Here is a 23,736-nt window from a genome sequence, read left to right on the forward strand (position 1 = left end):
CCGCACACTCTTGTTCAGTACGGGTGCAGACCGGGTTATATACCCCTTCGTCTTCTGTACCATTGTTGAAGGAGATCAGGACAAGAAATGTGCTCATAACTGCTACTCTGATTCAAGCATGTGAATCTATGAAAGTTCCAATACTGGAGTAAAAAAATAAGTCACTTACCTGTAACTTTAGTTCTCCGGTATTGGAAACTTTCATAGATTCACATGTGAACCACCCTCCCCCTCCCCCACCCCCCGGGAAAGCTCAACCTTTTTTTGACTTTTATGGTTATCCTATGGCACTACTTCTACGAAAATCTGAAGGACTGAGGTTCTCTTAAGAGGGTTCTAGAGGGTGAGGCTGATCTGTTTGGTTGTGTGTTTTATTTGGGCTCTTTTACAAAAAGAGGTGGATATATTACAAAACTGAAATGGGCCTAGGCCTAGTTTCTAGTTTGTAATAGCTTTGCATTGCTATTTTGATGTGACTGGGAATGATTCAAGCATGTGAATCTATGAAAGTTTTCAATACTGGAGAACTAAAGTTACAGCTAAGTAACTTATTTTCTTAACATGGACAAGGCTCTGTACAATGCCCCTTCCAAGGGATTACACTTCGGTTTGAGTAGGGATAATATAAGTGCTTCTCTGGTTGTCTTTAAGGTATCCCAGTTACACTACTATGGTATACATGGTAGGTAGCCAGAACATGGTGATAATATATCCACTAATAATTTGTAAAATTCTACAGGCAGACCATCCAGTCCGGGGGTGTTGTCCCTTCCCAGACAGAAGTCCAGTTTCGTACATCCACCGACTGAAAAAACGTTTGCAGTTTCTGTTCCATTTTCTTCTCCCTCAGATTCTGTCTCATTTATGTGTTCCTGCCTTAGAGTTTTCCTCCATAACTCGAGTATGGGCCTCATCAGCAGTCATCCATCGAGACACCATCTCTGTTGACTGACTACAACCTGTCTGAAACCTAAATAAAACCTTCCTTCTGGAACACTTTGTCCTACTTAGAAGGCAGAAATAAGGTCTGAAATCAGTGTGTGCTTCTGTGAGATATGCTGCTACAGCTCCTCTAAAGACACAAAAAAGACAAAAACCTAAATATTATTTCAACCTGCCACATTTGAAGTAACACAACATATTTCATAGGGCAAGTGGTGCAGTTGAATTGCACCAAATCTTCCAATAAATTACACAGCTCTGCTCGCTCCATGTGCTGTTGCACTGTGTGCTACCTTACACCAACAAAGGCACCCTTGGTGTCTGTGTTATGATCAGGATAGTTTTTAAAGGAAGGGGCCCCTCCTGCATAAAAACTACCCTCTGCGACTTCCTTCTCTATGTATGTGTGCTGTAAGTGCAGCAGAAATGCAAACAGGAGAGAAGATATTTCATCTTGCTACTCCAGCCTCAGAGAGGCCCCGGATCTTGGTGCAAGTACATCTCTACAAGTCTTTGTAGATATGGAATTGTGTCAGAAATCAATTCTGGATGCACTAAAACCCACATGTGCCACTCAGGGAAAGCCTCCCTAACTCAAAGTAACGCAGTGCAGCACAATGCGTTTTTTTTGCCATTTAGCCATTTGCATTGCTTTGTAAAATTCCAACAAAGTTTTTGCATTGAAAAAAGCATGCAGACATGACACAAAGTTTCAATAGACATGGTTTATAGGTGCTTGGTAAAATAAAAATAAAAACATGTATCCTACATTGGCCATCACCCTCCCTAGTGGTCTAATGTACGACGGGCACTTTGTTTTTGCCGCCCCCGTCCAATCCAACACCCCTTTTTTCAACAGAAAATGTTGTGTTCCCCCTTGGGGAAAACAAATTTATAATTACAAATGTATGCCTCTGGGGGCAGTTCCATTTACCATGAGGGGGCTGACTGCCCCCTCAATCCCAAAAGTAAGAAAAAAAAAAACTATGGCTGCCATTTTTTTTCACTGGTGCTAAAAACGCCCCAACCTCCCTCCGTGTAACATGAACTATCTTTCCTGGAAAATTCCTGATATAACTTCGATATTATTCATGCAAGCAAGCAGGTGTATAAAAAAAATTCCAGTTTAGAAGATCCATCATTACAGGCAAGCAACATGTTCTTATTTTTATTGGTCCATTTTTCTATTCTAACATATCATTGTGTTCCCTTAAAATGGTGCAAGCATTAACATCATGTTTTTTTTCTCTTTTAGATGTGATCTACGTGTCTGCAGCCGGCAGCATGCTATGTCAGATTGTGAACTCCTTGTTGTTACTACCAGTATCTGTAGCCCGACCATTACTAAATTTTCTGCTAGATTTGCTGCCGCCTCTTGATTGCCTTAACAGGCTTTTGCCAGCAGCTGTCCTCCTCGAGGATCAGGAGTTACAGTGGCCTCTTCATGGTAAGTGATCACAATGGCATTGCAGTTGTGGAGCAAAATTATTGTGGGGAAATATATTTATTGGCAGATGACTTGATCAATTAAGGTCCAAAAACCAAAATGTGGGGCCGAAATATTGTCCTTTCCGAGCCTTAGAGTACAGTGCCCCCAAGTATCCCACGCTTCCCATTTGGTACTTGTCCAACAAGTAGGCTGGATCCATCGGGGAGCGATAGATCCAATGATTCACTACCATTAGCTGCGATGCCCAATAATAAAGTCTAATGTCCGGGAGGGCAATGCCTCCGTCGTACCACCCCTTGGTTAACGTATTCATAGCTATACGAGGGGCTCTTCCGTCCCATAGTAGCGTCCGGACTTCTCTCCACCCCTGAGAAGTATGCGTCTGGGACCCTGTGAGGACAGTTCTGAAGGATCTAGAGGAATCGTGGAAGGGCCAGCATCTTAAAAAGAGCCGCTCGACCCACTAGACAGAGGGGCAGAGATCGCCAGTGCTTAACATCTGTACGTAGCCGGGCAAGAGGAGCAGCAAGATTACGATCATAAAAGGGTTGAGATTCCGAGGTTATAAAAATCCCCAAGTATCAAAATCCCTCTGTGGTTACCTCTACCTTGCATCCCGGGGGGAGCCGGGGAACCTGGCCTTTGAGGACAAACTGTATTGACTTGCTCCAATTTATAGGATAGTCAGAGTATTTCCCAAAGTTCGTGAATATATTTAATACCCCATGTAGGGATCTATATGGGGAGGCGAGGTAAAGTAATATGTCATCGGCATATAACGATATTCAGTCATCATGCCCTTTCGCCCACTTCAACCCTCTCACCATGACGTTCCGTCTGACCTAGGAGGCTAGCGGTTCCAGCACTAAGGAGAAGATTAGGGGGGGATAGGGGACAACCCTGTCTAGTGCCTCTGTTCAGTGAGAAGATACGAGACGTGTAGTTATTTACTCGAACTTGCACCGAATATCCGTATATAGCAGTTTCACCCAGCCCATGAATTTCGGACCAAAGCCCATACGTCTCAGAACTTCGAATAAGTATGGCCATTCGATAGAATCGAACACCAATGAGGCATCAAGGGATATTATCACTGCGTTTTCCTCAATAAACACTCGGCGCGCGAGCACGTTGTGAAGATGCCGAATGTTGAGCGCCGTATTTCTCCCTGGCATAAAGCCAGATTGGTCCGGGTGGACTAACGATGAAATAACCGTGACCAAGCGTAAGGCTAGTACTTTCGGTAGGATTTTCGATTCCGCGTTGATCAAAGAAATGGGTCGGTAGGAGCCGCAGTCGTCGGCGGGTTTCCCCGGCTTTTGGATCACGACGATAGATGCTAGTCGCTGATCCTCTGGTAGAATCCCCGCCTCATAGCTCTCGTCATACATGGCCCGCAAATGAGGCGCCGTCTGGGTGGCAACCATTTTCTGGAATTCTATGGGGATCCCATTAGGCCCCTTCGCCTTCCCCGATTGGATTTTACTCATAGCCTGTTGGATTTCGTGGTCCGTCAAGTCTTCGTCTAATGCTTCTCTGTCACTATCAGAGAGTGTCGAAAGGTCACTATCCAAGAGGAATTGGCAGGAGTCCTCTGTCGTTTATGTGGTGGATGGGGTGTAAATTTGTTCCAAGTGGTCCGCGAATTCATCCGCCATGTCCTTTGGGTGTGTGATCTGCGACCCATCCCCAATAGTCAACCTAGGCACCCATCTCTCACCCTGTTCCCTCTTCTCCAACCACGCTAATAATTTTCCCACCCTGTCTCCCAGTTCGTACAGTCTATTTTTAGTGTGGAAGAGTTTAGCATTCATCTGTTCTCTAACCAGGATCCTATATTCCTCTTGGTTAAGCATCAGGCGATTCATGACCTCCTCCGAGGGGGTATTGATACTTTCGTCTTCTAATTGCTGGAGTTCACCTTCCAAGTGGACTAGTTGTTGCTGCCTTTTTTGGTATACCCTACCTTAAGGACCAGGCTTGACCCTTCATTACCACCTTAAAGGCTTCCCATACTATCTGTGCTGCGTCTACTGACCCCACATTTTCTTTGGAGTAGTTGACGGTGTGTGTGAGTAGTTCCTCTTTGATATGAGGGATCATTAGTTACCAGGGGCTGAGAGTTATTGTAGCCCACGGCTGGCAGTCAAAATTTGTAAGTTCAACCCTCACTGGGAAGTGGTCTGAGATACCTCTCGGTAGATTGTGGGGATTGCGAAAGTGACATATGTATGCCGAATGTGTTAGGAAATAGTCGATGTGAGATGAACTCTTGTGAGCATTGGAGTAATAGGTATAGTGAGTTCCACACATCAGTACGCCACACATCAGTGAGGCCCATGGCTGTAGTGAACTCCTCCATATATGTATGGGGTCGGGACAGTGGCTGTTGTGGGTATCTATCTCTCCGATCGTCCATAGTCATATTAAAGTCCCCTCCCACTGTCAGGTTGCCCATGGGAAGGTCGGTTAATATCTTCCCCAAGTCTACCAGCGCCTCTTTACCCAGTGCCAGCGGGAGGTACACCAAAACCACATTGAATACTCTCCCATTGCGCCTCCAATACTGCAAACCTGCCTTGTGGGTCTGCCCATGTACGCGTCGATGTGAGAGCCAGGTTCTTTTTGACCAGGATACCCATCCCACGGGATCCAGAAGTATAGTCAACGTGTATCAATAGTTTGTATCCCCATCGTGTAAGGGCTTTGCATTTATTGCCCACCATGTGCGTCTCTTGCAATAACACCAGATCGGGTGCCTGTCTCGTTTTAAGTATTGCTGCACTAAACCCTGTTTAATTTTGTCCCCCATTCCATTCACGTTCCAGGATAGCACGGAGAGTGATGTTTCCATAATAACCCCCGTCAGCTAATGTCAGTACAAATGGACCTGAGTACCCCATTGCTCACCAGGGCTCAGTGCCTGCAACTTGGAGGTGTGGCCCCCCATGCCTATATTTGTCAGAACAGATGCACGCATGTACAGCAACACAAATTTTATCTAACTTCCCTTTAAGGTTACTGTCGATGGTAGAAATGAGACACAACATTATTTGACCTGTAACTTGTATACTCCAACAATCAAAAATCCCCATAGTACAAATACCAAGAACAAAACACAATAACAGGCCCCTACCATCCCATCCCCAACATCCACCCCCCACTCTGCTTCCCTGCATAACGGGCTCAGAACCACCCACCACCCCCAACTTGCAGAGTGTCTGTTGCCAACCCTCAACAGTTTAGGGAACATGATACAACCCTCCTCCCTGGGGCATCTATGCGTGAAGACGCTAACAACCCCGGCCATTGGACCCTTAACGTATATAGTTCCAACATCCTGAGAGAACCAGCTGCATTAACATGATATTAGGGGCAACACATTCACAGCAAGCATTTAGAAAGAAAGCATGTATATACAGTGAACAACATGACGGGACGTTACCAGAAATAATGTGTTCCAAGACAGTCTGTAACTACGTAGTGCGTGCTCAGGGAGCCCACCAACTCCATAGGCAGTCACCTATACTTGCAGTTTTGTGGTCTTTATCCCTCCGTTTGCTGAGTCTCCCCCGGGCCGGGGGCCCCTGCTTTAGTCCTTGTCCACCGGTAGCCCGAGGGCCACCCACTGGCCCGTGGAGACGCTGGCCAACAGTTCTCCAGCCTTCGAGCCAGTCTCAGGCGTCCTCCGGTCTAGTAAAGAACCACAGTTTACCGTCCGACTCGATCCGCAGCTTAGCCGGAAACAGCATGGCGTACTTGATTCCTTGTTCTCTCAGCACGCGTTTCACTTTCAGGAAGCTATGCCGCTGTTTCTGAACACGCAGGGTGAAATCGGGAAAGAAGGTGATTTTGCTGTTATCAATCACTTTTGGTGGGGCCGCCCTCGCCGTCTAAAGAATAGCATCTCTATCGCGGAAAAAGGGGAGAGGAGTTGGCCTAACGGCTAGGGCGCTCGACCTCGGACCTGGGGAACTGGGTTTGAGTCTCGGTAACAACGCTGAACATCCTGTGATTCTGGGCAAATCACTTAATCTCCCTGTGCCTAACAAAAATAATAATAATAATAATTTAAAAAAAAATTAATGTGTGTCCTCATGTAACGTAACTGGTGCTATGGAAAGCGCTCTGATAACTGATTGGATTCGGGTAAAGTTCACGCTATATAAAACTCTGCAAAATACAAAAAAATTAAAAAACACCCTTGCCAGGAGAGGCCGTGGGGGCGCCCCAGGCTTAGGTCTGAACCCGGGCACCCGGTGGGCACGTTCGATTGAGAAGCACTTGGAGAGGCCCCTTGGCTGAAGCTGCTGGAGAATCAATTCCTCAATGAAGAGGTCAGCCGTCTGACCCTCCGCCCGCTCCCGAACACCTAAGATTCGTACGTTGTTGCGTCTCATGCAGCCTTCCTAGTCATCAAGTTGTAGGGACAGTGTCTCCTGTGCAGTTTGTAGGTCAGCCACTTGTCGCTTGAGGAGGTCTGTATCGGTTTTCAGTTCCGTTGTGGATTCCTCGACCGCCCCGACGCTGTTCGACAACTTCCTCATGTCCGCCCTTATCAGAGATACCTCTGTGGCGACTGTGTCGATACGGGCTTCGAGTGAGGTGTGCACCATCGTTATGGCCGATAGAATGTCTTGCAGCGTAGGTTCCAACTGCTCACCTGTTGGCTTGGGGTTCGATTGCTCCCCCTCATGGCCCTTCTACCACGCAAATTTCTTCAGCTTAGCCTGAACAGCATTGCGACCAATTCGGCCAGTCGCCATCACGCCAACGATGGGCCCAAGCCACCGGGGAGGGAGGGGGGGATGTCAATCTCAGCTAGCTACTCACCGCCGCCTGCAGTGGGTGGTAACCCACACTGGCTTGTCGGTTTCCGCTTGCCGGGTTCTCCCCGCACGATCAAAGGGTTCCAATCAGCACTGCGCTTCGGTAGCCTGTGGCCACCACTCGCCAGAGGAATGTTCCACCTCCAGGCGAGGATGAAGGTATGTCCCTGTCCCCTCCACTGGAGACAAGGCTCGATTGAAGCCCCCGAGGTCTCGCCTCCACCCCTAGGCTGCAGAGGGAATGCTGGCTCAGGGCACACCTTCAGAGCTATGGGGCAACTCCCTGCTGCTACTACTGTCCCTGAAGGCGCCTCTTGATGGATGGGTCGGGTGCAGCAAGCCAGATTGCTGGCTGTGAGTATCCATAGGCCGCGTCGAAAGTACGTGCCTACCTCCTGAGTCCGCCGGAGCACTGCCACTCAGAGTGTGGGGGAATTCTGGCCGCAAGGTGAAATGTGAGAGCGGAGACTGCTCCCTCCCCGCCAGGCCTGAAAACGCAGCTCAGCCCCCGTCAGCACAGCCACAGACCCGCACTCTACGCCACAGCCGTGACATCGATTTTCGTGCACGCCCAGGAGGAAACGGGGCACGCATAGGGCCGTGGGAGCTCCCGCTACTCGCTCAGAGGGCATCTCTCCGCTCCGTTGCCTCCGATTGAGGCTAAACTTATATCAGCCATGGGGCAAGATGTCGGAAGCAGCCAGGCTCCCTCACAGGCAATAATGGCCGGGCAAGTTAAATTTAAACAGATTAATCGGGAGTGGCGCGACGGAGCGCGGCTACGGTGCGGCCATTTCCCTCGGCAGTTGGCCACGCCCCCCAGTTTTGTTTTTAAATATGAACACAATCTCTGTATCATGCAGTGTGTTAAGGATAATTACACCCATCTGTTCCTGTTTAAGTAACACATTTGCCAGAAAATTATTATCTCATCAAGCGCCTGGATACCTCCTCAAACGCCTGGATACCCTCTTGGGTTATTAGTGCGCTATGCAAATCAATGTAACATAACATGCAGTGCATTACATTGACGATCTCTTGAAACATCACTTAGTCAATATTCACAGTACAGTGGATTGTTGCATTAATCAATTCAAACAAATACTGCTATCACAATTTTCTCCAGCTTTCTTTCTCCATGTTTTAATTTGTTTACAGTAAGTAGTCTGGTAGCTAATATTTCCTCATGTATCTGATAGAGAATTCTAGCCGCAGGTTCCTTACTTTAGAATATTCCCCAGGTGTCGTTCTGCCGTTTTTGAGCAGTACCTCTGCGTACTGGTAGATTGAGTCGTCCGTGCTGGAAGTGATGTGCGCGAAAGGCACCATCCCAGGGTGCTGACGTCAGTTCTTTCCTTTCTGCGCCAGATAGCGCTGATCCGGTCACAGCTACCTTCAGTCGTTTTTTTTCTCGACTTTTTGTCAACAGATTTTTGATACATTTTCTCACCCGGTGAGACAGGATGTCCCCTAAGAAACTGGCTGGTTTCAAAGCATGTGGTGCCTGTCACAGGCAAATGTCTGTGACAGACAAACACTTGGTGTGTTTATTGTGCTCCGAGAGGGACCACTACTCCAAGATCTGGAAGGGCTGCAGTGTCATACACCCCAAGGCACTGAGGCAGCGATCCGTTAAGCTCTTCAACGCCCAACGTTGCACGACTCCGCAACACTCAAAATCCTATCACACGGAAGATCCTGGTTCGCCAAGGACTGTTTGCGGAGTCTCACCTGGGACTGTTGACGGAACCACACTAGTCAATCTTCGTCACACTCTTAAGTCGTAGGGTAAGTCCCACAAACCCAAGAAGTTGAAGACGGTGGTGTGTAGAGTGGCGGAGGTCTTAGTCTTTCTGCTACCTAAAGTGACAGTCCAGACAAACATTTTGACAGAGGTGCTTTAGGAGTCGCACCTGCCGAACCTTTACTCCCCTTTAATGAAGCCCTTACCAACGTCCTGCTCGGGCCCTGATTCTAGGACAATTGCCTGTCGCCATTGCCCTGCTTCCTGGGACCTCAGTTTCCTTACCCAGCACCCCATCCCGGACAGCTTGGTGGTCCAAGCCTCCACGTCTAGGATTAATCTTGGCCTGTTCTCTACAACTCGACCGGATAGGAAATCCAAGAGGCTTTAGTAAGTGAATGTTCTCTTCCGCCAGCCTTGCACTGCAGTCAGTTAACACTGCATACAAAGTGGACCGGACACGACCGACTCACCGGGTACAGCAATTTCATTGACGGTGGCCTTGCAGCACCACGCCTGGCTGAGAACCACTGGCTTTTCAGGGGATGTCCAAGCCTTGCTGCTGGACATGCCCACTGATGGCTCTCGTCTTTTTGGCGAGAAGGCGGACTCTGCGCTGGAGTACTTTGACATCAGAGCTACAGCCAGGTTCTTGGGTTTGCCTTTGGACCCTCGTCACCCCCAGCTTGCATTCAACCCCTCTTGTGGCCATAGAAAGGTACCCCAACCACGTCCATTCCCTACTAGCCACCACGGCAAACCGGCTTCCCAGCCTTTTCATTGCCAAGAATGCGGGTCCCATAAACCATGTGGGACAGGTAGTTAGAGGTCGGGCCAGTCCACCACCCTCTGACATCTGCAACCTCCAAAACCCCTTTACTTTGCCCTCTGAGCATCACAGGAATCCAATGGGGGCAAGATATGCCATCACTTGCATCACTGACGTTCAGTAGCATGGGACCGTTGTTTTTTGCAAATCATCCGGAGGGGCTACTCGCTTCCCTTTGTGACTACCCCTCCACCCATGCCACCCACTTGTAGAGGACCACCTCTCCTTGCTTCACCAGGAAGTGCTGTCTCTTCTAGCCAAGGGAGTCTTTTAGAGAGTGCCAGCATCAGAAGTTGGTTGTGGTTGCTATTCCCGCTACTTTCTGGTGCCCAAGAAAGACAGAGGCCTTGGTCCTATCCTAGACCCACTCCATCTCAATCTCTTCCTGAAAACGTAGAAATTCAAGATGCCTGCGCAAGTTCTGTCTGCTCTGAACCTGGGAGATTCGAAGGTAGTGCTGGACTTGCAAGACGCATATTCCCACATCCCTTTTCTGCCTGCCCACATACGTTACCTGCGGTTCACTGTAAGCCAAGAGCACTTTCAGTTTGCGGTGCCCCCCATCGGGCTTACCAACCATCTTGAGTGTTCACTAAAGTGATGGCGGTGGTTGCAGCTCATTTGCGGAGGTCAGGGGTTCCAGTCTTTCCCTACCTCAGCGATTGGCTGTTGAAGGCGAGTATGCCCGAGACAGTTGTGTCCCAACTCCAGACTATGGTGAACCTTCTGCACTCGCTTTGGGTTCACTATCAAGGTGCCGCACTCGCTCCAGATTCCATCTCAGATATTCCTTTTCATCTGATCTGTTTTGGAGACGGTGCAGTTTCAGGCTTTTCTTCTCGAATAGTGAGTCCAGTATATTCAGGCTCTGATACTGATGTTTCAGCCCCGATTCTTGATTTGGTTGAGAATGGCCTCCTGCATCCTGCTTATAATACATGCCAGTTGGCACATGCAGGCTCTGCAGTGGGTCGTGAAGTTCCAGTAGGTAATGCATCAGGGATATCTCTCAAACTGGTCCAGATCTCGGAGAGAACTGCAAAAGATCTGCAGTGGTGGCTGATGAACCGCAAGTGGGTCAGTGGTAAACCCCTCTCCCTTCCTCAGCCAGAGCTTACAGTAGTGACAGATACTTAATTTCTCGGATGGGACGGCCCTCTGGGAGAGGAGCAGATCAGAAGACTGGGCTCCACATCAACCTTTTAGACGTAAGGGCAATTTGCTTGGCATTGGAAACCTTTCTTCCTTTGATCAGGAGAATGCTAGTAGAGGTGTTCATGGACCACACCAATACCATGTGGTACTGCAAGAAAGAGGGTGGGGTGGGCCTGTGCACACTTTGTTGAGGGACTGTGTGTATCTGGACATGGCAGCAACGCCAGGGCATTTTCCAGGTTGGTTCAATTCCTGGCGGGCTCTCTGAACGCCAGGGCATACATACACAGCTGAAGATGCCTAGTGGATCATGAATTTCCATCTTGAGGTGGTGCAAGGCCTCTTCCAAGAGTGGGAAGAACCTTGGTTAGATCTGTTCGCCACTGGCGAGAACGTGCAATGTCAGCAGTTTTGCGTGCTTGAGTTACCAAGGCGCTTTTTGCTCAGAGACTCTCTTCGTCTCAAGTGGAGCTCTGGTCTCCCGTACACTTTTCCACCTACACCACTCCTGCTGCTATTTCTCAAGAAGATCAGTAACAACCGGGCCCAAGTTATTCTTGTGGCTTTCGGATTGGGTGTGGAGAGTATATCTTGAGCTGTTGAGCATGACCATCGGCTGCCTCTTTAAAAGGATCTACTGTCGCAGCAACAGGGTAGGTTCTGCACCTGAAGCTGCGCACCCTATGCCTTCCTGCATGGAGATTGAGCAGCGACAGGTGACCGCTTTCAATCTTCCTCCTGAAGTCTATGTTGTTTTTTCTGGCAGCCAGGTGTCCCTCTGCCAAGTCGGTATACGCATGCCATTGGGCTAAATTTGTGACATGGTGTGATTCCCACAACATCGATCCTCTTCCTGCACCTCGTTCTAAGGTTCTTCTGTTTGCTCTATGGCTGTACTCTTTGCACAGTTAAAGATTATCTATCTTGCAGCATTTTTGCAGTTGGCGGACCAACCTTCTTTATTCAAGTCACCTGTTGTGCCTAGGTTTCTTAAAGGCTTCCATCGCGTTTCCCCCCAGGCCATTCATCATGCCCCAGTGGGATCTAAATCTTGTGCTTACCTTCTTGATGTGTGTATCCTATTAGCCTCTGCATAATTGCCTCTTGGGCTATTGACCATCAAAACTACCATTCTAGTGGCCACAACGCAGGCCAGGAGGGTCAGCGATTGGCAGGTACACTTGGCGCATACTTCTTACACCACTTTCTACCTTAACAAGCTGGTACTCTGGACACATGCCTCCTTCCTTCCATGTAGAGCAGAACATCACCCTGCCTACCTTCTTTGCCTCCCCACCCCACAAAGAGGTGAAGAGACTCTGCTGCCTGGACACAAAAATAGTGGTGATGTTCAACCTTGATCGTACAAAGCACTTCTGGTTGGGTGATACACTCTATGTGGGGTACGTAGGAGCTAAAAAAGGGAAGGCTATGCAGAAACAGACCATCGCAAGATGGATAGTGCTCTGCATTAGCCAAGAAGCAACCCCCTGAGGTTATGCGTGCTCATTCCACCAGAGCTAAGGCTTCGACCACTGTGTTAGCCTGTGGAAACCATGTCCTTTGCATATGTCAGGCATCAATGTGGACATTTTTGCATAAAAACATTACAGTTTAGACAGACAGATCCCTAGCGATGGACACTGCTTTCTCAGGACTTTCCACCTCTGGGGAGGCATTGTTTGGGTATCTATTGTAAGGTAAGGTATCATCGGCTAGAAGTCTCTGTCAGATGAACAGGTTACTTATCTCCGGTAATGGCTTATCTGGTAGAGCCTCTATCTAGCTGCCAATTCCTTACTGACGCTCCTGTCCTCCCCGCTGTACGAGCCGATTGCAGTGTAAGGGACACCATTATCGGGGCGTTCTTTCACACCAGTGGTCAGTCCACCTCGTGGCTCTGCGCTCCTGGCATGGAAAGTATTGCGAAAGTAGCTGCCGTCAGCGTGCCAAGGTAGCTCCTATAAGTACTGCGCACATCATTTCCTGCACTGCCAATGCAGCACCGACCAACACCACCTACTGGCGCACAGTGTAACTGCTCATTGACTTCCAGATCCAGTCTGATGCGTGGGACTAGACTATGGTAAGGAATCTACAGCTAGATAGTCTCTACTAGATAAGGCATTATTGAAGGTAAGTAACTTGTTCATCACTTACTTGCAGTATTGTATATTTTCATTCCTGTAATTAGGCATGCACATCAAAGTCTATTGTCTCATTGGATTGGTTCAAGGAGTTTCTTTCCAATTTATAGGAACGCTTTTTACTAAAATATAATTCAAGCATGTTCTGTCTATTTGCAGTTGCTTTAACTAATCCATACTATACTTTTGTTCTTTCTCTTGGGTAAAATATAATGAATTAATTTGTGTATTGTCATCAGAAAATTGGCTTCCACTATAAAATATCCATACAGATCAGAATTCTTTGAAATATATTACTCAAGTTTAAAAAACATTCTGTAAAACTTCTGCACAATATGGCGCGGCAAAACATACCATAAAAATTCCTCACAAAATGACATGCAGCAGTCAGTCCTTGATGTTTGTACGGAACACAGTACCAAGTGCATAGGGGCGTTTAGTGTGAATGCTAAAACTTAACACTTGCCTGCAGATGGCTAGTAGCTCATGGGTCGTGAAGGATTCCAGTAGGGGGAACACCCTACTCTTTTTTTTTTTTTTTTTTTTTAATTTCTTTTTATTAAACAAAAAAAGAATCAACATTACAAGGTACATCATAATATGAAGTTTGCTTGATGCAGTACAATTACTATCAGGTAGTTGCATAGATTGCATAGATTGGTATTATAAGCTGGTAACGTAATTATGGTGATGGTGGATCATCATGGGCCGAAGAGGTCGGGGGGAGAGGGGGTACAGATATTACCTCGAAATACATTCCAATCATTCCATATTTGAGACCACTTCCTGGGGCGTCCCGATGCTACATACACTGTCTTTTCTCGGAACATACACCAATCTATGTCCCTCTTCCAGGCTGCAATGGTCAGTGCCTGTGCGGCCCCCAAAGCTGGCAAAATTGTGCTTCGCTACCATCAATCCCAGTATAACCCATGTAATATGTTTGTTGTTAAGGTCAGTGAGTTCCCTCACATTTAGGAGGCAACGTCTGGCTTCTGGGGGAATAGTGATATCGAGCACCTCACTGAGAAAGTCACGTATTTTCTGCCATTACCGCTGCATATGCACTCACTCCCAGAGTATATGTAGGAATGTTCCCTCACCCCTACAGCGTCTCCTGCAGTCTTCGGCTTCCGCCTTCCCCATTTTCACTAGACATGGCCCTGTTATGTAAATTCGGTGTAAGATTTTAAGCTGTACCAGCTCTAATCTAGCGGAGACAGCCCCCTCCCTTGGGGAGGCCACTGCCCCTGTCCAGTCCTCATCGTCCAGGAGTATGCCATCTCTTTCCCATTTCTCTCTTAGGCCCTGGAGAGGTTCACTGGAGTTATTTACCAGCTTTGTATAGGTTAGCGAAATGACTTTTGTTGGCAGGTAGCCGTCCAATATCCTGTCCTCGAGAGGTGAGGACTCAGGGGGGGGAGGGGGTGACTTCCTTCTGAAGGTGTGTCTGTAGTGCGTGTCGAACCTGCATATATCTAAAGTGTTCTGTGGCAGCCATATCATGCTCTTGCTGCAGGGAGGCGAACAACTTGACTTCCCCCTTTACCCAGATGTCACCTATCTTAGAGATACCTATGAGGTCCCACTTGTCAAAGCTCTTAGATTTCCACAAGTAGGCCTGAGTCCCACAGGGGTTGCCAATGTCACTTTATGCTCCCACCCCAGGCTTCTATTAGCAGCATGCCAGACTTGTACCGAGTGCTTAGTCGGTCCCATCAGGTGACGTTTCCCATTCTTCGAATAGAGAGCCCTATTATAATTTCCGCCCGTTAACAGCCACCTATCCATTGCGTATCCTGTGTCGTCAGCACGTCAATACGTTCCATGGTTGATGGCAGCTGGATGAGCTGCCCAGTAATACTTTTTAAGGTCAGGCAGGCCAATTCCCCCATCATACCAATTAAGGTTAAGTTTAGCGAGCACTATGCGCGGTTTCCCGCTCCACAGCAGGCTTCACTGCAGGCTTTTGATTTCTTTAAAGTAGCTTGCCGGGACTAAGTCAGAAGAATTTTGAAATACATATAGAAAGCGAGGCAAGGAAATCATTTTAAATAGGGATGCCCTGCCCAGCAGTGAGAGTGGAAGCGCTTTCCAGCGCGCCATATCTCGCTTCAATCTCTGTAGAGGGGGGAAGAGATTTTGTGCAAATCTACTCGCTGGATCAGCTGTGATATAAATACCCAGATACTTTTTTTTTTTTTTTTATAATCTGTTTATTCAGGTCAGCAAATCCATGACTTTACAGTTAGAGATATACAGAGCCACAGCAAAAGCAGACAAATTCTGAACCAATCGAGCACTGTATAGCAGCATGTATACAATAATCAGTTTTCATTTACACCCAAAATCACTTTTACATAACCATAACCAAAACAACCTCTGGTACAGATGGAAAGCGACAGTAACCAAACAGTGCACACTAGTAATCGAGGAGCGAACCCTGCAACGGGAGCAACCCATATTGAGTAGCACACAGCAACAGCAATCATGTTTGGATATCGAACCCCAACACAGCGTAACATAAGCGGGCTTCCGCCCTGTTGTTTACGGACACAGGGACTAGCCAGTCTCGGCGTGCCACCCCACCCACGGCGAGGCCCAGCATCCGCTCCACCCCACCCAGCCGGCTGCCACCAATTGTGAAAACGTCTAGAGCCCAGCAGCATAGGCGAACACCTCCACCCCCTCAGCAACATCAGCCCATATCATCAGAAACCTCTCCAGCCAATGAACATCTAGATCTTGGGGAGCCAGCCCTCTCTCGGGCCCACTGCAAGAAGGGCTCCCAGATGTCCCTGGGACGGGAAGTGACCGGCATCGTTTCCCAAAAGCGCTCAAGTTGAGTGTTACCATATGTCACATCTTTCACCCATTCCGTAAATTTAGGCACGGATCTGCGTCCCCAGCGCACCGCCACCTGTCGCTTAGCATATAGGAGCAATAGCGCATGCAATTTCCTAGTCTTTGGTGGAGTATTTTTAACATAACCCAGTAGCCCCAGGAGTGGAGTCGGCGTATCTGTTCTACGTAGGATTTGATTAATAGCTGTAAAGATGTTCAACCAGTATTCCTCCATGCGTGGGCAGCTCCATGCCACATGCATAAAAGTGGCATTTTCGGCCCCACACTTCCAACAGGCATCATCTTCCCTGAGGCCCATACGATGCAACAACCTGGGTGTACGATAGTACCTGTGTAGGAACTTAAAATGCACGAGGCGCAAACTATAATTAGGCGATAGTTCCTTCAGTTGCCCACAACAAAAGATCCACTGATCTTCAGACAGAGGGGCCTCCAACTCCGCGTTCCACGCATGCATCGAGGACGGCACAACGACGGGGGCTTGCTCCTGCATACAGTTGTATAACCGGGACACAAGTTTTTTGGGAGATGCTCTCGAGAGTAAGTTTTGTAGTGCCTGGAGTTGCGGGGGCTCATCCGGGAACTGAGGCCAGAACGTCTTACAGGATTCTTTAAGCTTATGGAGAGTGAACAGGTCAGCGAAGGTCTCCGGCAAGTCAGTCTCACCCACCACAGGAACCCCGAAGGTACCACCCGGGTAAATGTCGGCGAAAGTGTGCAGGACCTTCCCTCTAATCACAACGTCCCCCCCCTGTCCTGCAGGCAGGGAAGCAATGGATTGCCCCTCAGGGGAACAGCCGGCGCATACAGGAGAGGGAGACATGCCCTCCTCTGCAGCTCTCGCCACGTCCAGCGGAGCAAGGCCACCGTGTCTACATCCCCAGATGGTCGGGGCGACCTCTCGTATAATGCCACACTCAGGGGCAAGGGAGCCGCAACCGCCATCTCCACCGCAACATGCGGCTGGTAGGGAGTGGGGAAGACCCAGAAGTGCAGAAATTGTGCTTGCGCACACAGCGAGTATAGTGCCATATCTGGGGCCCCCAGACCACCCTGCCTCAACGGGAGGGTGAGCAGCGCCCAGGATGATCTCGCCTGGCCTCCGGCCCAAACCAGCGTCAATAGCAGTGACTGCACCCGCGCGTGGAAATGCGCAGTCAAGGGCAACGGTAGATTTACAAAGAGGTAGAGAAACTTCGGAAGGACCACCATTTTTGCTAGGGCTATTCTCGCAACCAAAGACAGGGGGAGCTTGTTCCAGATTTCGATTTTCCCTTCCAGCCAGTCTACCGCCCTGCCATAGTTCAGCGTCCACAGGTCACTCAGGTTGCGACTGATCCAGATATTTGACCGAGTCCGTTTCCCAGCGCAAGAGATAATCCGAAGTCACCTCCGAGGTGGCATCCGTCAAAGGGAACGCAATAGACTTGGACCAGTTAATAGCTATTCCTGCCAGTCCCTCGAACCGGACGAACTCCCTCAGCAGTGGGTCCAGGTTCTCGGCGGGGTTAGTAACATACAGCGTTACATCTTCTGCGTACAGGGAAATTAGCAAGCTGCGAGAGCTAAAACCGATGCCCCGAGCAGTGTGGTGCTGGCGGACCCGAGCCGCTAGGGGCTCCATGGCAATGGCAAATAGCAGCGGGGACAGAGGGCACCCCTGCCTGGTCCCGCGAGAGATGCCAAATGGCTTGGAGATCAGCCCATTCACCCGCACTCGTGCCCTGGGAGCGGCGTACAGGGGCCGTATCAGGTTTATGAAGAGGGGACTGAAGCCCATTCTGCCAAGAATCCGAAACAGGTAGGGCCATTCCAGCGAATCAAACGCTTTCGTGGCGTCCAAGAAGATGACCGCCGCCTGTAAGGAGGGGTGTAGATAGTGCAGTACTGAGAATATCGTTCGTAAATTGTGCGACGTGGCGCAGCCGGGGATAAACCCCGATTGGTCAGGCAGTGCCACCATCGGCAATAGGGGCTGAAGCCTGTCTGCAATCAGTTTAGCGTAGTTTTTAACGTCTGCGTTGATGAGGGAAAGTGGACGGTACGAGTCCAGCAGCTGGCAATCTTTGTCCGGCTTTAGCAGCGTGATTATTAGTGCCTCCCGCATCGAGTCCGGCAGGGAGCCAGTCTCTTGGGCCTCAGCGAAGACCGAGAGGAGCCTAGGGGCCAGTTCGTCGACGTAAGTCTTATAAAAGGCGGTGGTCAGCCCATCTGGGCCAGGGGCCTTGTGCGCTGGCATACTTTTTATCACCTACGCGACATCCCGAGCCGTAAACGGGACATCCATATATCGACGGTGGTGGTCACTAAACCAGACAATGGCGATTGAGTCTAGGAAGGCGTCTAGGGAGTCCGGGGCTGCATGCTGTCTGGAAGTATAGAGGGTCGAGTAAAACTGAGCGAAAGCAGTCAGAACTGCATCATGCCCTAACCGGAGCTCTCCCGTCCCGTCCTTTATGGATGTTATAAAATTGGACTGCGCGCGCGGGGAAATTAGCCGCGCCAGGGTTCTGCTAGGCCTATCTCCTTCACCATATCGACGGGCCTCCGCCTGCCTGCCCAGGAACTTCACCTCGCGCTGCGCCTCGTCGCCGAACTCCAGCAGCTTAGCCTTCATCTGAACCGCCAGTGCGGGTGACGGGTCATTGCAGAATCTTACGTCCAATTCCCGTAACTCTCCCTCCAGCCGGCCCAGAGTACCGCGTATTGCCCTTAGGACCCCCGCCCTCCTAGAGATGCACTGGCCCCGGATCACCGCCTTGAATGCGTCCCAAAGGGCCGCCTCAGTAGTCACTGACCCCGTGTTGTTTTCGAAATATTTCACGATGTCCTCTCTAATTTCTTCAGTAAAAGCAGCGTCTGTAAGCGCATGCGGGGGTAGCCGCCAGGAGAACGCGCGAGCAGGGGCATCAGGTACCCTCGCCACCAACAAGCAAGGGGCGTGATCAGAGAGTGACCGGGCCTGAATATCTACCTCGACCACCCAGGATGCCACATCTGGCGAGACCAGCCAGTAGTCCAGCCGGGACCAAGCCGCGTGCTGGCTCGTTATGCATGTCCCCACAGTATCGGTAGGGTGCCTGGCTCTCCATATATCTGACAGCAACCCCTCCTCCATGATATCAAAAACGGCCTGCCGCGCTCTGGTGTGTGTAGGCCCTCCCGCACCCCTACGATCCAGCGCATCCACCAGTGCTACATTAAAATCCCCACCAAGGATAATCGTGGAGCAGTCTATTACCATGATCCGTGCCCATAGCTCCCTGAAGAAGCCAGGGTCATCCACATTAGGTCCGTACACCGCCGCCAACACTATCTACCTCCCCTGTAGGACGCCATGGGTAATAACGTATCGCCCCTCTGTGTCCAGGAGAGTGTGGTGTTCCTTCCAGTCCAGCCCAGCTCTTATAAGTATCGCCACCCCTCTAGCATAATTAGAATAAACAGCGGAGTGTACCCGTGCCCAACGTGAGTGCTTCAGTCTGAGTGAGGGGGTGGAGTTCACATGCATCTCCTGCAGAAAGCAGATGTCTACCTTGTGACGGGAGAGGTACCCCTGCATGAGCCGAGCCTTTTTGTAGTCCCCGAGTCCTCTAATGTTCCACGTCAATATCCTAACGCCTGCCATCTCTTTAGCTATTATGCGTCCCTCCTCCTCCGCCCCCAAACATATACTGCATCTCCCTCTTAGTGTACAGCCTGTGCCCTGTAGGTGGTAGCATCGTGGTAATCTGCAAAAATACATATCCATCGTACCAAAACATACATAACTTTAACCAACCCATCTCCCCCCACCTCCCCCCACCCTCACCAACCCCCCAATCAGGTTGTGACAAATCCCCCCCCTGGACACGCGAAGCGTGTTTGCAACTTGAACCCACAAACAATGGGATGCACCCCATGGGGCGTGGTGCACCAAGCGTACTCCCCCGTTTACACAGGGTGGCTGCACTATAGCGGTCCCCGCTTCGCACCAGCGTTACTCGCTTCACCCAGACCGCAGCCCATATCTCATTGGGCGACTTTGCCGCAGAGGATCAATTCGGCCATTACGGCACACATGCCAAGCGAAGGCCCCACACGCCCCCTCATAAACTGAAAGCTGGACCCCAATAGCAACCGTGGGTGTGAAGGGATTGGCACCACATTCGCCAAGCGCAACGCCCTACTCGGACATTGCATGCCGCCTGCACCCTTCTGGGTCAGTCATTGTTACTCAGGTGCCCTTCTTCCCCCTCCGCACGGGGCGACATGCGTCTCGCCACAGCTCCTCCAAGCCGTTTAGCAAACTTCAGCGCTGCCTTCGCCTCAGTGAAGTAATGTGTGGTACCCTCGTGTGTCACCCTCAGTTTCGCTGGGTATAACAGTGCATATGGGACGGTAGCCTGGAGTAGCAGCTTTTTAGCCGGTAGAAATTCCTTCCGGGCAGCCTGTACCGAGGGAGTGAAGTCCGGATAAAAGGAGATGTTGTTCCCTTTGTGTACAATTTTCCCCCGTTCACGAACAAGGCGTAAGATGAGGTCCCTGTCCTGGAAATTCAGGATCTTAGCCAGGATAGGGCGCGGCGCCGCCCCCACCGGCGGCTTCTTCCCAAGCGATCTGTGCGCCCTTTCCACAGTGAACACCGGCGAGAGCGCCGGATCAAAGAGTTCGTGAAGCAATTCTGACACATACGTTTCCATTCTCCCAATGTTCGTCGTCTCTGGTATGCCCGTGATACGGATGTTGGACCTGCGGGACCGCGCCTCTAAATCATCCGTTTTGGCCCGGAGGAATTCCAGTTCTTTTTCCACGGATGTAAGTTGTTTCTTGGTTTCGTGTCTGAACTCGCAGCATTCGGTGTGCCCGTTCTCAAGGCTATCCAGCCTGGTTTCGTGTGAGTCCACCTGCTGCCTGACAGATTCCAACTGGGAGGCCATGGCGTCCAGCTTGGCATCAATGCTTTTTAGGCTTGATCGAACCTCCAGCATCAGCGCCCGGTATTCGCCCTCCGGCCCTGCTCCCTGCGAGGAGGACTCCGCGGCCTCCAGGTCCACCGCTTGGTGTTTAGCCTGGTGCTTATGCTCAAACGTGAGCCTGGATTGCTTCGCCTCGTTCTTCCCCCCCATGGCGATGGGACAGTCCCGGACACTTCAGAGGAGAGCTTCTCAAATACAGCCAGGTAGATCCGTGTCCAGTCGGCGGTGTCAAAGGTCCCGGCCGCGACCCCGGGGGTCCAGCCACCACCCCACACGGCCCTCGCTCCGCCGTCACCAGGCCAACAGGGGCACAGCGCAAAGCCACAGGTGTTACTGGAGCAGGCCAGGAGGGCAGGACCACAGGGCCGCTCCGCGACAAGCCGCTCCCGGTCGCCTCAAACTCCCCACCACAGGGAGCCGTGGGATCGGTTCACCAAGCTACCGTCAGCCCAAAGACTTCGCCTCTGTTCCAGCTGGTGGAGCCTCAATGTTGCCGCCATTCCGCCTGCCAACTTTTGCGGATGTATCTTCGCCGCGGCTCAGACGCACTCCGAACCTGCAACCCACCGCCGCATCTCACGCCCAACTATCTGCAGCTTGTATACGGGGTTGGCGCGTTCTACAAATGTATCTCTGCGGCTCCACTCCAGGTCACTGGCAAATTTACTCGCACGTACCCTCACTCACAGTGTTGGGCTCGAATATTCGCCACGTCGCCTCTGACCAGGTCGGGTTCCCGCAGTGTGCAGACCCTCCGCCACGCAGATCCAACACCGGTGCCCCGAGGCTCGCCAGCGGCACCTCCACCGCGGCCCGCAGTCAAAGCACCCCAGCACAGCCTCTCTCAGCCTGGTTGTAGCGGCCACCGGGCACCCCACAGTCTCAGCCCCGTCTACTCCGCAGCACAGGGGCAGGTTATGGCCGTAGGAGGCGGGCCAGTGCCGCGCAGCCCCCCTTTCACCTTCGGTCCTGGGCCGCAGCGTGCTCAGCGGCCTCCCCGGTACCAGTCGCCTTCGCAGGCTCACCTCCAGTGGGCACCGACCCTCCTCCACAGCGTTTGTGCAGCAGCGTGGGCTCGTAAATAGTCCGGCCTTGGCAGACCACCGCTTCAATCAGCCTCGCGCCCAACTCCTGCAGTCTCCTCAAAATGGCGCCCTCGCCGTCTGGGTCTCCGCTCCCTCGGCCAGGAGCAGGCGGATGCAGCAGTAATTCCCACCGTCCGGCAGTCGTAGACCAACGGCCAGGTCCCCGGACTGATCCGTGCCAGCAGCCTCGTTTTCTTCCTTTCCGCGCCTCTCGGCCCGGAGTCCGCAGCTTCCCGCACTTCCTCAGGCCCTCGCAGCCGCGACCTCACGTAGCCGCACCCGTCCGCCTTCGGCAGCCACGGCAGCGGGCGCGCCCGACAGGATCTTCACGGGCAGGACGTCCAGGGACACAGCCCAGCCCCACGGCCCCCGACATCCATCAGAATTTGATCAGTAATGCACTGAGCAGCGCGGCGCCTTCCGGTGTGCAAATCAGGACGCCTCGTGTGAGCAGGGTAGGATTTAGGAAGGATTAGTGAGTGCAGCCGGCGGAGCTCGCTCACAGAGCGGCCATTTCCCTGCCCGGTTGGCCACGCCAAATACCCAGATACTTAAAGCCTGGTGACTTGCATCGGGCATCCCCTGGGGAGAGCAGGCTGGTGACCATTAAGGACATATAGTACCGATTTATTCCAGTTAATCGCGTACCTGCCAAAGATTGCAAATATATCGAGGACAGACACGAGGGGCGACTTTGGAGAGGCCAAAAATAAAAGTATGTCATCTGCATATAGTGAAATGCGGTCTTCCCATGTGTCCGCCCATTTCAGGCCACGTATTACAGGATCCTTACGTAGCTAGGATGCCAAGGGCTCCAAGGCCAACGCAAATAGGAGGGGGAAGAGGGGGCAGCCCTGACGAGTCCCTCTACTCAGGGGGAATACTTTCGACTTCTTATTGTTTACAACCACTTGGACTAAAGGTTTCGAGTAAAGGAGTTGTACCCTCTGGATAAATCGGGGACCAAGTACCATTTTTACCAGGACTGCAAAAAGATTTGGCCATTCGATCGTGTCGAATGCCATTGCGGCATCCAGTGACACAATTGTCGGCGCCTCTTGAATAGTAGCTGCCCTCCCCATTACTCTGTGTACCCTGCGCAGGTTTAATGCAGTGTTGCGCTGTGGCATGAAGCCCGATTGATCTGGGTGAACCAACCAGTCAATCATCTTAACTAGCCTAGTAGCGAGGAGTTTAGCTAAGATCTTAGGCTCAGCATTCATGAAAGAGATTGGTCGATATGAGGCACAGTCCGTCCGTGGCTTGTCCTCCTTATGCATAGTGACCAGCGTCGCTATCCTCTGATCTCGTGGCAGTTCCCCCTTATCCTTACTTTCCTCAAACATCACACGCATGTATGGGGCAAGTATATCAGGTCTGAGTTTGTAGAGCTCAATCGGTAGGCCATTAGGGCCTGAGGCCTTCCTGGGTCTAAGGTTTCTGAGTGCTTGGGCTATCTCTTCAGTAGAGAGATCGCCCTCTAGGAAGTTGAAGTCGTCGGGCGAAAGTGTTGGCAGGGCAATATCCTTTAGGAGACTTTGGGATTCGCTTATCGTATATGCCGTCTGTGAACGATATATTTTCCTGATAATGAGCTGCAAATGCATTTGCTATCTCCTGGGGGTCAGCGACCGATCGTCCCACTCTGTCAGCCAACTCAGGTACCAATCTACTCGCGAGTTCTTTCTTGGCCAACCATGCTATTAGTTTCCCCGCCTTGTCCCCGTGGTCA

General features: G+C 50.8%; 1 protein-coding gene across 8 annotated transcripts in view; it reads left to right on the top strand.

Annotated features, from left to right (window-relative positions):
- Window positions 1-23,736, top strand: part of HERC1 (HECT and RLD domain containing E3 ubiquitin protein ligase family member 1) — a 1,817,725-nt gene that overhangs the window by 188,988 nt on the left and 1,605,001 nt on the right. For all 8 annotated transcript variants that reach the window (XM_085643727.1, XM_085643730.1, XM_085643731.1 and 5 more), the window contains one exon: window positions 2,198-2,389. In XM_085643727.1, the coding sequence (XP_085499853.1) occupies window positions 2,198-2,389 (192 nt within the window). The remainder of the gene's footprint in view (window positions 1-2,197; window positions 2,390-23,736) is intronic.

Source organism: Triturus cristatus, chromosome 3_1, assembly GCF_964204655.1.
Source record: "Triturus cristatus chromosome 3_1, aTriCri1.1, whole genome shotgun sequence".
NCBI classification, from domain to species: domain Eukaryota; kingdom Metazoa; phylum Chordata; class Amphibia; order Caudata; family Salamandridae; genus Triturus; species Triturus cristatus.